The following is a 13,427-nucleotide window of genomic DNA, read 5'->3' on the forward strand; positions in this document are numbered from 1 at the left end:
TTGATAAGAATAGGCAGATCCATCAGGTCAATGCATGGCTCTGAGACTGTTTTAATTGGAAAAATTGTGAGTTTATTGACCATGGGATGATCTGTTCAACACCTGGTCTGCTGTCACCTGAGGAAGATATGCCTTTCTCAAAGGGGAAAAAGAGCTCTAGCAGAGGAGCTAGCAAGGGCTCATTGACTGAACTTTAGCTTGAAAGAGGGAAAAGGAAAATACCAGGCATACCAAAGGAAAATAGCAGTGATGAGTAATGGGACAGTGTGCCAAAACTTGAGAAAATGAGTAATCATAGGATCCCTCAATCTGCTTCATGAGATGTTGGCTACAAAGTGCAACACCTGAAATGTTTCTAGACTAGTGCACACAGCAGAAGGAACAAACAGGAGCCTGAAGCTTTGGTGCAGTCCTAGAGATTTGATGTCACTGGCATAATTGAAACCTGGTGGGACGAGTCCTCTGACTGGAGTGCCCTGTTGGATGGTTACAGGCTCGTAAGGAGGAGTAGGCAAGTTGGAAGAGATGGGGATTGTGGTGGCATTGCATGTAATGGAAAGGCTGGAATATATGGAACTCACGGTTGGCAATGGCACAGTTGAGAGCTTCTAGATAAGAATCAAGGGACAAAAAAAATAATGCAGATGTCATCATGGGAATCTCTTGTATACCTCCTAGCCAGGACAGAGGTCTACAGGCTGAGGGGAGACCTCACTGCAGCCTTCAACATTTGTTCAAGGGGTTGGGGAGGGGCAAGTACTGATCTCTTCACTCTCATGACCAGTGACAGGACCAGAGAAAATGATATGAAGCTGAGTCAGGGGAGGTTTGGATATCAGAAAAAGATTTTTCACCCAGAGGGTGACTGAGCAGTGCAACAGGCTCCGCAGGGAAGTGGTCACAGCAGCAAGCCTGACAGAGTTCAGGAAGCATTTGGACAATACTTTCAGGCATGTGGTGTGATTCTTGGGGGTGTCGTGTGTAGGGCCAGGAGTTGGATTCAATGATCCCGATGGGTCCCTTCCGACTCATTATTCTATGATTATATATGGTTAGAGTACTATGATTTAGTATCTTCTCTTGTCCAAAAAAGTTTTAAATAATTGTGTTGACCTAAGAAAATAAAGATGCTGTAAGTAGCTACTGCCTTTTCCAGTTGCCTCATATGCTGTGATTTGGTATGTACAGTTCATGCCTTGTTGTCTGTAGAGGCATGGGAATGCAATGCTTGCAGATCTGGTTAACATGACTTAAGGGAGATTGGTGCCTGATACTGTCAAGACTTGCAGAATTTTTGGCATTTTGAGGATGTTCAATTGCCTTTGGGTTCCCCTAGACAACTCAATTGGCAGACAATTGCATTGGAGCTGGAGCTGTTTTACCGCAGTCCCATGCTTCTGAAAGCGCTTCCAGTTTTGTTGTGAATCCTGTGCTCCTTCTGATCTTCTGGTCTCTTGAGCCAATTGCTGCTGTGGTTCTCAGCCATGGAGGCTCCATGTAACAGCATTTAGATTGGTGATATCTTTCCACTGACCTAAAACCAATTTCAAAGGCCCGCCTTTATATATAGGGATGATTTTGTACTGATTCTCCTCTTCCAAGTTTCTGCAGTTTCTATCTTAACTTCACAGAGCTGATAACAGTACACTGCTTCCTGCTGAGTGGACTTTGGTGAAATATATTAATGGAAGTCAGTTGAACTTCAGTGGACTTTATTAGGAGACAGATGAATAGGGGAGTGTTTAGGGTCTGAATCTTTCTTTCAGATCAATGAACACCTCTTATTCTTTTGAATGGGCCACAAACCAAGTGTATCAAGAAATCTTCTGAGCCCTTTTGAGAATTTCCTGGTTAATTTTGGAGGACTACCCAAGGTGCAGAGTCCTGCTCTGGAGTGGCAGGACTTTAAACTTGTAGGAGAATTTATATGGTATTAATTATTGTCAATTATTCATGTATTTTAATAAAATAATCATTTTTTTCTTTTGTAAGGAAATCTTATTCACTTAGTATTTTGAAATATGCCTGAGAAATGTATTTTTATGTAAAAACTAGCTGTGTATAAACCTAGGAAACTGTCAACAGAACTGTAGTCTCTTCAGTTGGCTAGAAGAATAGTTCAGAACATGCTTGTGGTGGGTGGTGACTGTCAGAACCTGTACAAGGTGACAGGTGTTGGTTGTTCATCTGCTAATTTCTCATTAGAAACAATGTGGTGGGTTAATCAGTTGCAGTTTGGTAACTGGAGGCACTGTCATGATTTCTGTTGGTAAAATGTATGAATATGTTTACTGAAGTACTTTAAAAAATAGTTGATGCATTTTCAGATTTAAAAATTTTATCATAAATTGAAATATTTATTTTCTCATTATCAACAAATATTTATTATCCATGATCTGTAATTAGGTTCACAGTTTAACCTGTAAAGGATGAGTGGTGCTCACTGGACTGCATCACTTGCCTTACTGTGGCAAAATGACCAATTTTGCCTCACCAGCTGTGACTTTGGAGGCAGTGACTTTGGAGGCAGTTTGAATGATGGGAACACATAAAGCTGTATAGATTAAAATATTTCCAGCGTACAGCTGTGTGTGTATCAGTCAGAATTCAGCAGCAGTTCTTGCTTGATAAGCTTGCTAATGTCTTCTTGTCCTTAGAAGGAACATTGTTCCCCTGTATGGGTGTCTTGTACAGTCTCAACCCTGCATTCTTTGCTGAAGCAAAACTGCCAGTGAAAAACAGCATTAGTGTGACCGTGGAAAGCACTCAGTACAAGGATAGAAAAACTACTCACAAGGGCAGTGCATTTGCGTAAGGAAATAGAGCATGTAGTTCTGTGACTAATTAGGAATTATAGAAAGAACTAAAGGAAAAAAGACAAAGTTGGGAAATAAATGGTTGATTACTCATCTTGCATCAAAAGAGGACATTTTCAAAAGGCAAACCCAATTATAGCTGCTTTTCCCAATAACATTCCTGTCTACTTCTCACAATTTCCATCAAATATAATAGAAAATAAGACTATATTATGCTTCAGCTTGTGGCAAAAATGATTGAAAGATTGCATGCAGAGTGTTCTAATTTTACATTTAAAAAGTAGATTAAGTTATGTCAGCAAGTTAATGAGAGGTAGGTTTTTAGTTTTTCTATGAATGTGTTTTGAGTGCTGCAGAAATAGTCAGGTGTTGGCAAAATGCAATGATGTTGGCTGGTGCAAGTACACAAAAGCCACAGAACTCCATATAATGGAATTAACACCATCTGGAATCCAAAATGGCCCTAGTTGGATCCTTGAGCTGAAGTGGTCAGGTAAATGTTGTTTCTCTGTGGTTTGGCATCTGATGATGCATATGAGTTGTTTTACCTTTTCTCTTTAATGAGATATGACTCAGGAAATTAGTTACAGGTATCTTAATGGATTATTAATTTCAAACTACAAAAGACCAGGTGTGCTGCTTATGAAAAAAGTGTAGAGTTAGTTTTGCATTTCTGCCTTTTCTTACCATCCTAGAACTTAGAGTCTTTACTGCAGAAGTGCCCCTCTGGAGGTGCCACGGAAGCAATGGTGTTTTCTGGGATCACCACAAAACAGTTTCTAGTGTCTTAGGCAAAGTGAAGGTAGGAAGCTGATGCTCTTATGCCTCTTTCTGGAAATAATTTATTCACATGATGCCAGAAAAGGATGGACTGATTTTTTACTTTGTAGTTAAGGTAATGTTTTCCACCAAGGGAAACCAATGTAATTTACAGATGCTAATGAATTACGGTTCTGGTTTTGTTTATCAGCTTAATCTTGCAGACGGGGTACCTGAAACATCAATTTTTAGTTGCCTAAGTACAGAGTTGAATGGTTTTGCTACAAAAGCATTAAGAATAACATAGTATCTTTTGTCAACAAATACAAAAGTATCAGGTTCAAGATAACATCTGTAGTTACTACTTCTTTGGTTCTGTCGATTTGGGTCAGCCGAAGAGCGTAGCTGTCAGTGAGAGCTTAGTAGTTTAGTAATTCATTAGATAAAAAATGTTCTGTATGGTTAAAAGATTGCTTTCTCCATTAATCATTAACCTGCAAATGACAAACTGTATTTCCTGAATGACATGTCCTCTGCTGATCTGTTCTTCCATTATGAAATCCCACCTGTTTCCATCATAACATTGGCAACTAATGTAAAGTATCTCTGCATCTTTTTCCAAAAGTTCCTTGTGAGATTGTTAAGAAAGCCTCCAAACCATATGCTTTTTGTCAGCACCATTGTTACCATCTGGAAAATCTTTTGGAACATTGTAAATAGAAAGGACGAAACTACATATTTCATTAATAGTAGTTGAGCTTTGGAAAAAGCAAATTACTTTGCAATGAAATTCAAAACTTCACTGTAAATATTCAGTAGACAGTGCCAGTATAATTGTAAAAGGAAATACACTGTACTTCACTTCACAGCATAATAGAAGCTGGTTGTTCATCAGAATCCAAAATGTCTGATAGTGTACCACTCCTTTAATATAAAGACTGAAACATACAATAACCCCAGCTGGCTGTTTCTTAAAGCTGTTTGCAGTGGTCACATATGTGGGATGTCTAGACTGATAACCATTTTTATTTTAGACAGAGATGTTTTTAAAATTGAGCTTTCTTTGCTATAGGATTTTTTTTCTTAGAAGTATACCTAGAAATAGTTGTTTTATTGGTTTTTTTAAAATGCTTATAAAAAAGTCAGATTCTGTGATGTGCATAAACATATGAGCCTGGTAAAGGAGAGACAACCGTTATTGTCATTGTGAATAACCAATCATCCCTTTTTTTCTTTAATAACAAAATTGCTAAGTAATACACATCTCAAACATGCTGGATTTCTTCACTTCATGAAGAAAATTTTATTCCCTTAGTCTTCTGAAGCAAAAGAGAAAGGTAATAAGATAGTAATTTCAGCAAACTTGTCATTCTGCAGTGTGATTTGTTGGCTGAATTTGTTTTGAAAAAATGCAGATGAACAAAATGGTCCATCTATTACAAAGCCACATTGCAATTTTTTTCAAATCAATTTGCTTGCGTTTTTTAGAGTAATTGTTCAATGGAACTCATTCTTCAGTGAATATGCATGAAAAACTTGTGACTGTTGAGCAAATCAGCACTAATTTATGTTGCTTATGCTGTTTTCCTTTTTGTTTTGTGAGATGTTTCCAAGCAGTTTTGTTCTGTGGAATGTGGCCACAGTATAAATGATGTGATTTGTTATATAATCCACAGTATTATTGTGTGTTTCTGTTGTAGAAGTCTTACTGTGATTGTTTTTTCCTGCCAGTTCAGTAATATGTAACCCTCAAATGCAGCAAAAGATAAATCATTAAGGTTTCATAAAACATCTCTGTAAGTTTAATCTTAAAAAGTTAAATAAGGCTTCAGTACTTAGCAAATATTAAGGTGCAGAGGAAACCTCTGGAGGATAACATAGTATAATATAATATATTATTTTATGAACAATTCCTGCTGTAAATTGGTCCTCCTAAATTTGAGCCTCTTAAAATTTGGTTCACTTAATATGACCTATAGGTCTTGCTTTGTATGTTTATGTAATTATACTGTAACAGTAAAAATCAGGAAGGCAAGGAGTTTTATGTCAACTACCATGGAATGTATCAGAGTTGAAAAATTATTTTTATGAAGGCTCTGTTACTATTTAATACAAAAATACTTTCTGCTAGATGTCAGTTTAAAAATAGCATCTGTTTTTAACAGTTCTAGAGTTTACAGTGTCATCCAAACTGAATACAGATTGGAACCCAGACTGAAAATCCTACTGGTCGTTCTTATCCATTTTTTAAAAGTTTTGATCAGAATAAGTGATCTTGGGCAAAGGGTTAAAGTAGTTTGATGGCTAGGTAATATTACATTTTCAGTCAGGCTGAATTGAAAGGGACATGTTGGCAAGTACACTGTGAGGTGTACCGACTACCAGCTTCAAAGCTATTGACATAAAAGGAGAAGGACAAGAAAAGAGAGCTGCCAGCAAACAGGAAACAGCAAGAAAAAACCAACATGCATCTCAAGGCATCACATAGACAATTTAACTTTACTTTCTCAAGTATCATTTTCTCGCCGGTGGAACCAGGAGCATCTTTGATCTGTGAGATAACATTAACATTTTAAAACTCAAATCTTTGTTTTTCAGAAATCCTCCACCTACTTTGCTACATCCTGAAAAATGGTGCAGAGGATTCAACCATTTCATTTCACAGTGAGTTTTTTTTCCTTTTAAAACAGCTTATTCAGCAAGACCCATGTGTGCCAATCAGAAAACAGATTTTTCTTATGGAGTTATTGCTTTTGCAAGTTTTTGACTACAGTTTTCTTTCCATAGATTCTAGACCATACTTCACTTTTTGAAAGCTTTACAGCACAGTTTGATCTTCTTATGTAATTTTCTTCATTTGAGTGTCTCTTGATTTTGATGGACCTGGAACAGATTTATAAAATATACCTCATTTCCTTGATAGTTTTCCATTGAAATTTTGTGTTGAGGAAAAAAAAAAAAGGACTAGTGAAAATAACTGCTGGTCAACTTAAAATAAGAATTTGAAAGATAAGAAAGAAAAAAAAATGCCTTTTTTCCACTTTAGTAAGGTTCAGTAGGTTATATACGTATAGGTACTATATATATTTAATTGAGCACAAATAGTATGGAAAGCATGCTGAATGCAGCTGTCATCAAACTAAAATATGCTTTTGATTTCCTGTTTTCTTTTTATAGTGACACTAGGAAATCACAGTTTAGTAGTTTCTAGCATTGTATTCAAAAATCTTACTGCAATTTTTATGAGTGATTTTTAGTATTGTTCGGTATTTCATCAGAACAAATTACAGCCCAAATTGTGAATGTGGGGAACACTAATATGACATCACTTATCAGTACTGACTTTTCAAGATAGTTTTGTAAACATGCACATCTGCATTTTGAATCTGTTCTGTTCCTTGGTGTAACCAATTACTTGTAGAGTACAATATCCCTACCTGATATCTTTTTCAACTAGTTGTCGAGTAATGTCTTTCCATTTTAGAAGAGGTTGAAAACAGAAACACTAATGCAAATTTTATTAGTAATCTGTGAAAAATGCTGTTATTTACTATGCTGATCTTTAACCAGACAGCAAGGTGAGGTACAGTGTAATGTTTGACCTACAGAGGAAGGATGATGTTGTTATTATTGCTGCAATGTAACTCAGAATCTCTTCATGTAGGTAGCAGAAGTACATTCCTCTAGAGCAGGTTGATCCAAGTTCTGATACTCCATGATGAATATCCTTGTTTACACAGCAGGGTACATTGGGATCTATGGCAGATTCAGTGTTTAAGTACAAGGGTCACCAAGTGGTGGATGAATTTCATTCTTTTATAAAAAAACATTGCTTGCATTGTATTTAAAGGCTGTAGTCTATATTCTGGGGGACCAGCACTAATGGATTATATTCCACTTGTGCTTTAGAAAGTCACTGCACCTGGTAAATAAGATTACATTCCTGTATAAAGAACATTGTGCATTAACCTTCAGCATTGTTATGTAAGTTTTTCTTTCTTGGTGTCTTCCCTTTTAAAAGTCCCTGCTGAGCTTTTGAACAATACAAAAAACTCAGTGAAACATTTCTTAGCATTTGTTCAGTCATTTAGTTCAACATGCACTGGTCATAAAACAAGTCAGATGTTAATACTTTATGGCTAAACTTGTTTTTAATCTTGTCCTTTGAGTTTTTTTATATATTGAAATTGTATCTTCTTAATCATATGTATTATTTTTTACTTTTGCTTTATTACGTCCTCATCATCAACTTTTGCAGGTTCTTAAGCCTTGCTTTTCATTTTTACAGTGATGTGCGCAGTGAAGTACAGAAATATGCTCATACATGGTTCTCTTAACATGGAGAAATACAACAATTGTAATAAATACCCTATGTTATAGCTGCCTTTAAGAGACTACTAAATTGAATTCTCTCTGACACTGTTCTATTCTTGGGCATGTGTTAGTAAAGTTGTTTTGATACAGAGGTTACAGGATGTTTTTATAGAGGCTTAGACTTACATTAGTGGACTTTCTAGAAAAATTTAGATAATGAAGCATTGGATCATACAACTGCAAACCTTTTAGCCATTACTGATAATTGGCTCATTTATATGCATTAGTTATGCATTTGTTGATGCCCGCCTCGTGACAGCCTAGTTATGATAAATTAAAAGCAGTGATTGTATAAACTCCATACTGCTTTCTGTCCATATGTTAGGACCTTGCCTGATGTTTCTGTCACCCTTGTGATGAGTGGTTAGCTTTTGAATAATTCCATTATCTGCCTCCTTCTTGATGCTAACATCATTTGCATAACAAGCTTATCTGTTCAAGTTGCAGGCCAGACCTGTGTACTGACCAAAACTGAGCATGTAGCTTTGGCTAAGCTTTTGATTTCAGTTTGGTTTATGCGATAATTTTGTTTATGCCAAGATTGCCAAGCCTGGTCACCCCATTTTGCCATCCCTTGAAATGCCATTGTCTCGAGAGGCATTTTTTTGTAAGTGGTCTCTAACATAATACAGTGATTTACAACATTCTTGAGCTGGAAGTTTCATTGTTGGTAAATCTTTAAGCTGCTAAAATAGTGATCATATATTTTTCAGGAATGAAGTCTATATTTTAAACTATGATACTATTACCCCAAGAGATGAAGATTTTGCAGCAGCATTTTAGTGAGATGCAATGTTTACAACATCTGAACTGAGAATGTCAAGATGGTTTTTAGCTTGGTGAATCTGTTTCCATTCCCACCTCTGTTGACCTTGACTTGAGATGAAGACTGTAATGTGTTGTTCCATAAGAATTTTTACAGTGAAGATAGTAGTGAATCTGAGTTAGATATTTTGTTTTTAAAAAAACACAGAGAAGACACAATTTCAGCTCTCATTTCTGGCAACAGCCTAATTTTGTATTTGGTATCTACTAAGATACAGGCAGCACATACATACTTTATGAATATAAAGTCAATAAAGTTCTATGTATGTGTACTCATCTATACTGCTGTGATTGTGTATGAAAAATTTGGCTCTCCAGTCATCATGCGAGAAATAATTAATTACCTTTATTTTAACTACATATCAATAGGATTTTTACCATTTCTGTAAGACCATGTAAACTACTACAGCAGTGACAAATAATTTTCTTGGCACTTTAAGGCTTGACTGATCTTGAGGGATAAATAGGAGTTAATATATTTTTGTAGCAGAAGAGTGCAATAACTTTTATTTACATTACATCACAAAATGGTAATTTTAATTAAAATTAGTAGTGGTATCTCCAGAGACAGACGTTCTCCTTTTAAATTTATTTAACCAATGATGAGCTATTATGGTTCTTTGAATTAATTAGTCATTCTTGAGCTGGAGGGAATTAAAGAATTAAGAAATTCAGGAAGTAATGAAGTCAAAATGTGAACTTAGGGATTTATGGTCATGTTTATTATCAGAATGTAAATTTTAGCAATGATATTGCAAATACAGTACAAAGATAACTTTTTTGTCCTGATAAACTCACTTTTTTGTACTTAATTTAAACACAGCTTAGCAAGCTGAATTTCATGTTGATGAGTCTACATTCTGAGTTATTCACTTAATATATCATCTGGATTGTATAGGTTTTAAGTGGTCCATTTATATTTAACTTCTCTGAATGCAGATAAAGTTTTTTCACAATTTAAGCAATTGTTTAGTGACATTCTGTTCATGTTACATAAAGAATATTTTACATTTCTTTCGCTGAGAACATGATATGCATTTGACATAACTTATTAATTTCCCAGTGTCTGGGAAGGCGGAGGTATGCAAATGTCAAAAAGATACAGACTGGGATGTGTAAGGTTATCACTAAATCTGTACATTTTTGCATTTCATTCATTGATGTAGACTCTCAGAATCTGTCTGCAGATTAACTTAAATACTGAATTATAGTACCTGACAAAAGATCTCTGCCACTTTTGAACATTGCATGAAACATATGTATTTATACAGAGGAATGGACAAATACAATGAATACAGTAATCTTCAACTTTCTAATGAGTAGTTGTAGTGAAAATCCTGCCTCAAATCAGCTGCATGCCATAGTGTCAAAGTGGGATAGGTACCTAAAGGAGAATATCTGGTACATATGCAAAATATACTGTTTCTAATAAAAAGCTTCAGTTGTACAAGGTTCTGAAGGGTTTTTGTTTTTTCTGGGCCTTCAAGGAGAGACCAAAGAAAGAGAGCAGACCCATTCCTGGTGAAAGGTTATTCATAAATTTCATCATTCAATGAATGAATGTATTTGGTGGTTTTGAGATGCTCCCTAGAGTTGTTCTGAGTGTATTTCTGTTGTCACTGGTAAAACTTCAAAGATTTCAACATGAACAACTGTCAGATCTATGCTAAAGAGCTGCAAGAGGTGCAACTCCATAGAGTTTCTGTTGTTTGTTCTCTAAACCATGTATATGAACCAAAATAAATTGTAGTGCTTACTTAGCCCAAGCAAGGCTGGGAAACCTACTGTAAGTTTTGAAGATTTAGAAGAGGTAATGGTATTTATTTTAAATACCTGATTTTAAAATTTCAATGCAAGAGAATCTTTGTTGTGTTTCAGATGTGTGCTCTAAATTATACTATAGGGCGCTTGATGTTGAACATTAAACTGAAAGAAGATTTATTAAGAAAATAGGTGATGGTGACATTTCAGTGTTTGGGTATTTGTCTCATTCTTAGGGAGGATTAGTAATTTACAGTATTTGCTACCAAAAGGCAGATCAATAGTGTAATAAATGTGTTCTGATCACCAGAATTTATACCATGCATGTGATGCTTGAGTTCTTTGTCATAAATTCAGTCTTTCATCCTGATATCTAATTGTAGCAGAATGAACAGTAAAATCCTTATTATTTATCATGGGATGCTGTGCAAGACAGGAGACCTATTTAACCTACACACAAATCCCTAGTGCCCAGCATTTACTTTTTGCAAAGGGACAGCTATATATAGTCCTGAAGATAAGGTTATTTCTATCCTGTGAGTCCTGCTGAATTAGGACTGAAAACAGAAATGCTGTTGGCAAAGCTGTCACAGTTTTTTAGTTCACTTTTGCAAATTAGTGACCTGCAGCAGTGGGGGTTGGGCAGGCCTGCAAGTGGAAAGCAGGGAAGCATCAGAGGCACATTCCTGCATCTTATTACAGATGTAGTTAATGAAATGTCTTTTCCACCACTTGGCTGCATGTAACTGACCAGTGCCTGCCACAGCTACATGTGGTTCAGAGGTAGAAGGATCACTCAGTTACTGAGCATTTTAACCAGCTAAAAAAATCTGAGATTGTTACTTTTCCATCCAAGGGGATGTCAACCCATTTGAGGTCATGGTCTTGATTTCACTAATCTTGCATCATGAAGCAACCTTGTGATGTAAGTAATCAGGTAAGTATGCAGAGTCAAAAAAAGTCTCAGAACCTAGGCACCTCATTCTCCCTGCTTAAGAGAGAATGTTCCCTCCTTTCAAGAGGATATGACCTTACTCTTTCTCTTCTTTCTCTGGGAAATTTCCACTCTAGAACCTCAGCTGAACCACTCTAGAACATCTCTATCTTTGAGGGCAGTCTGGTAACTGTATTTTCTGGGACTGGGACGAGAGTATTTTAGCATCTCAGGATGACCTGGAGTCTGGATCAAGACCTTGGAAAGTTCTTTTATCCTAATGGCAGAGTCCTGGAAAGACTCCTCACTGCTAGACAACAGGTACTTGTGCAAGGAGTGAAATATGTGGAGGGCAGAGAAGAATGGTCTAGATCGGTGAGAGGAGAAGTGATGGGGAGTGGGGAAAGCATCCTGATGAGGCAGGGAGTGGCAGGGAGATAGGGACCAGAGGAGTGGCAGTTGGGAATTTAGCTAACAGATAACAGTTGAACAGCACAGGGACTTTATATCACTGTCACCCAGAGGCTGCTGTGTGAATTCCCCAGCTCTAATATAGTCTAATACGCAGTCATCATTTCTTCCAAATATTAACCTATGTATCTTCCATGCATGTAGATATTAAATAGTTGCTTGAAGTCTGGCTGGATATTTGGATTATGAGACAAAATTACTTCCAGCAATATACTTCTAGTAGATCATGAGAAAATGTAGCATTTACAAAATGTAATAATTGAAAAAAACCAAAATGCTGGTTATAAATCATAATGTAACTAAGACATGAGAGTTGCAGCTGCTTGATTTCTTTCTTTTTAAAGAAAGTACTTGGGGTCAAATAGATCATAATAGATCAAATGAAAGAGAATTTCTGAAAGAACTGCTTCTGCTGCTCTACTTAGATTTGGCTGCAATAGTGAGTGACGTTAGTAATTATTTTTCTATTTCTGAACACACAGAATACTTAGACCACCACTGCAGTTCTTATGAAATCTGTTTCTTTCCATTTATTCATTAGTAAATATTAGCTCATGAATGCTGATAAATATCTCTCCTTTTCAGCCATCTGATTCGCTGCTTGTGAAATGGCTGTTTACATTGTCGAGACCCAGCAATTCCAACAATGTTATCATCCGAGTGCAAGCAGCCAGTGAATTTTTAGAGGCTGTCTCAGATGGGCCTGTGTGGACGGGAGACTGCTCTTATTCTCTGCTAATAAATGCTTCGTCTTTGCTTGTAATTGTGGCAGAATGGAAATGGTGCTTAGGAGCCTGGCTGTGAGATTGCAGCAAATGGCTGCAACCTATGTTTAATGTAGTGATGCTAATGAATTCTGAGAATTAATTTTCTGCTAAGAAAGCGTGATGGAAGATATTAGAATTTCCAGTTAGATAATGGATTGACTTTCGTCAAGGCAAACCTACAATTTTTATTTCTTTTTTTCCATCTCTACTTGCTTAGTGTTTCTATTATTTTCGATCCAAAAAATAGGAGACTAAATGTGATACTTTCATCATACCTTATTTGAAACCCATCTTGTAGTAGATTTGCTAGTCAATTTGCTCTGCTCAAAATAATGCACCACCTTTTCTCTTTTTTTTTTTTAAATTTCCAGGAGCCAAACAATTTGGCTGAATTTGCAGGTGCAGCACATTTACTGGTTTTATGAATAATTGCAGTGTGGTTGATGTTTGACAGTGCCTGAGCTAACTGTCCAAACTGGTCTTAAATGAATGCTCAGATGAGAAGCTGAAGATGCTTTAATTTTCTTTTTTCCTCAGAAACAAATCCTTCATTGATAGGGCATTTTATGTTGTATTTCACTTGTACAGTGCACACACTGATTTCAGAATATTTTGTGATTAAGGAAATTGTAAAAGCTGTTTTGTTACTGTACTCTTCTAAATGTCGACATTACTGAATGTTTATTACTTCTTGATTTCTTTTTTTCTGGAATATATGTT

At 36.2% G+C, this 13,427-nt stretch overlaps 1 protein-coding gene across 12 annotated transcripts in view; it reads left to right on the forward strand.

Annotated features, from left to right (window-relative positions):
- MYO3B (myosin IIIB) overlaps positions 1–13,427 on the forward strand; it is a 199,356-nt gene that overhangs the window by 64,838 nt on the left and 121,091 nt on the right. For all 12 annotated transcript variants that reach the window (XR_005257511.1, XM_038141816.1, XM_038141810.1 and 9 more), the window contains one exon: positions 6,174–6,239. Coding sequence is in view for 11 of the 12 variants with exons in the window: in XM_038141816.1 (XP_037997744.1) it covers positions 6,174–6,239 (66 nt within the window). In the remaining variant the exon portion in view is untranslated. The remainder of the gene's footprint in view (positions 1–6,173; positions 6,240–13,427) is intronic.

The sequence above is a fragment of the Motacilla alba genome, chromosome 7, assembly GCF_015832195.1.
Source record: "Motacilla alba alba isolate MOTALB_02 chromosome 7, Motacilla_alba_V1.0_pri, whole genome shotgun sequence".
In the NCBI taxonomy this organism is placed as follows: domain Eukaryota; kingdom Metazoa; phylum Chordata; class Aves; order Passeriformes; family Motacillidae; genus Motacilla; species Motacilla alba.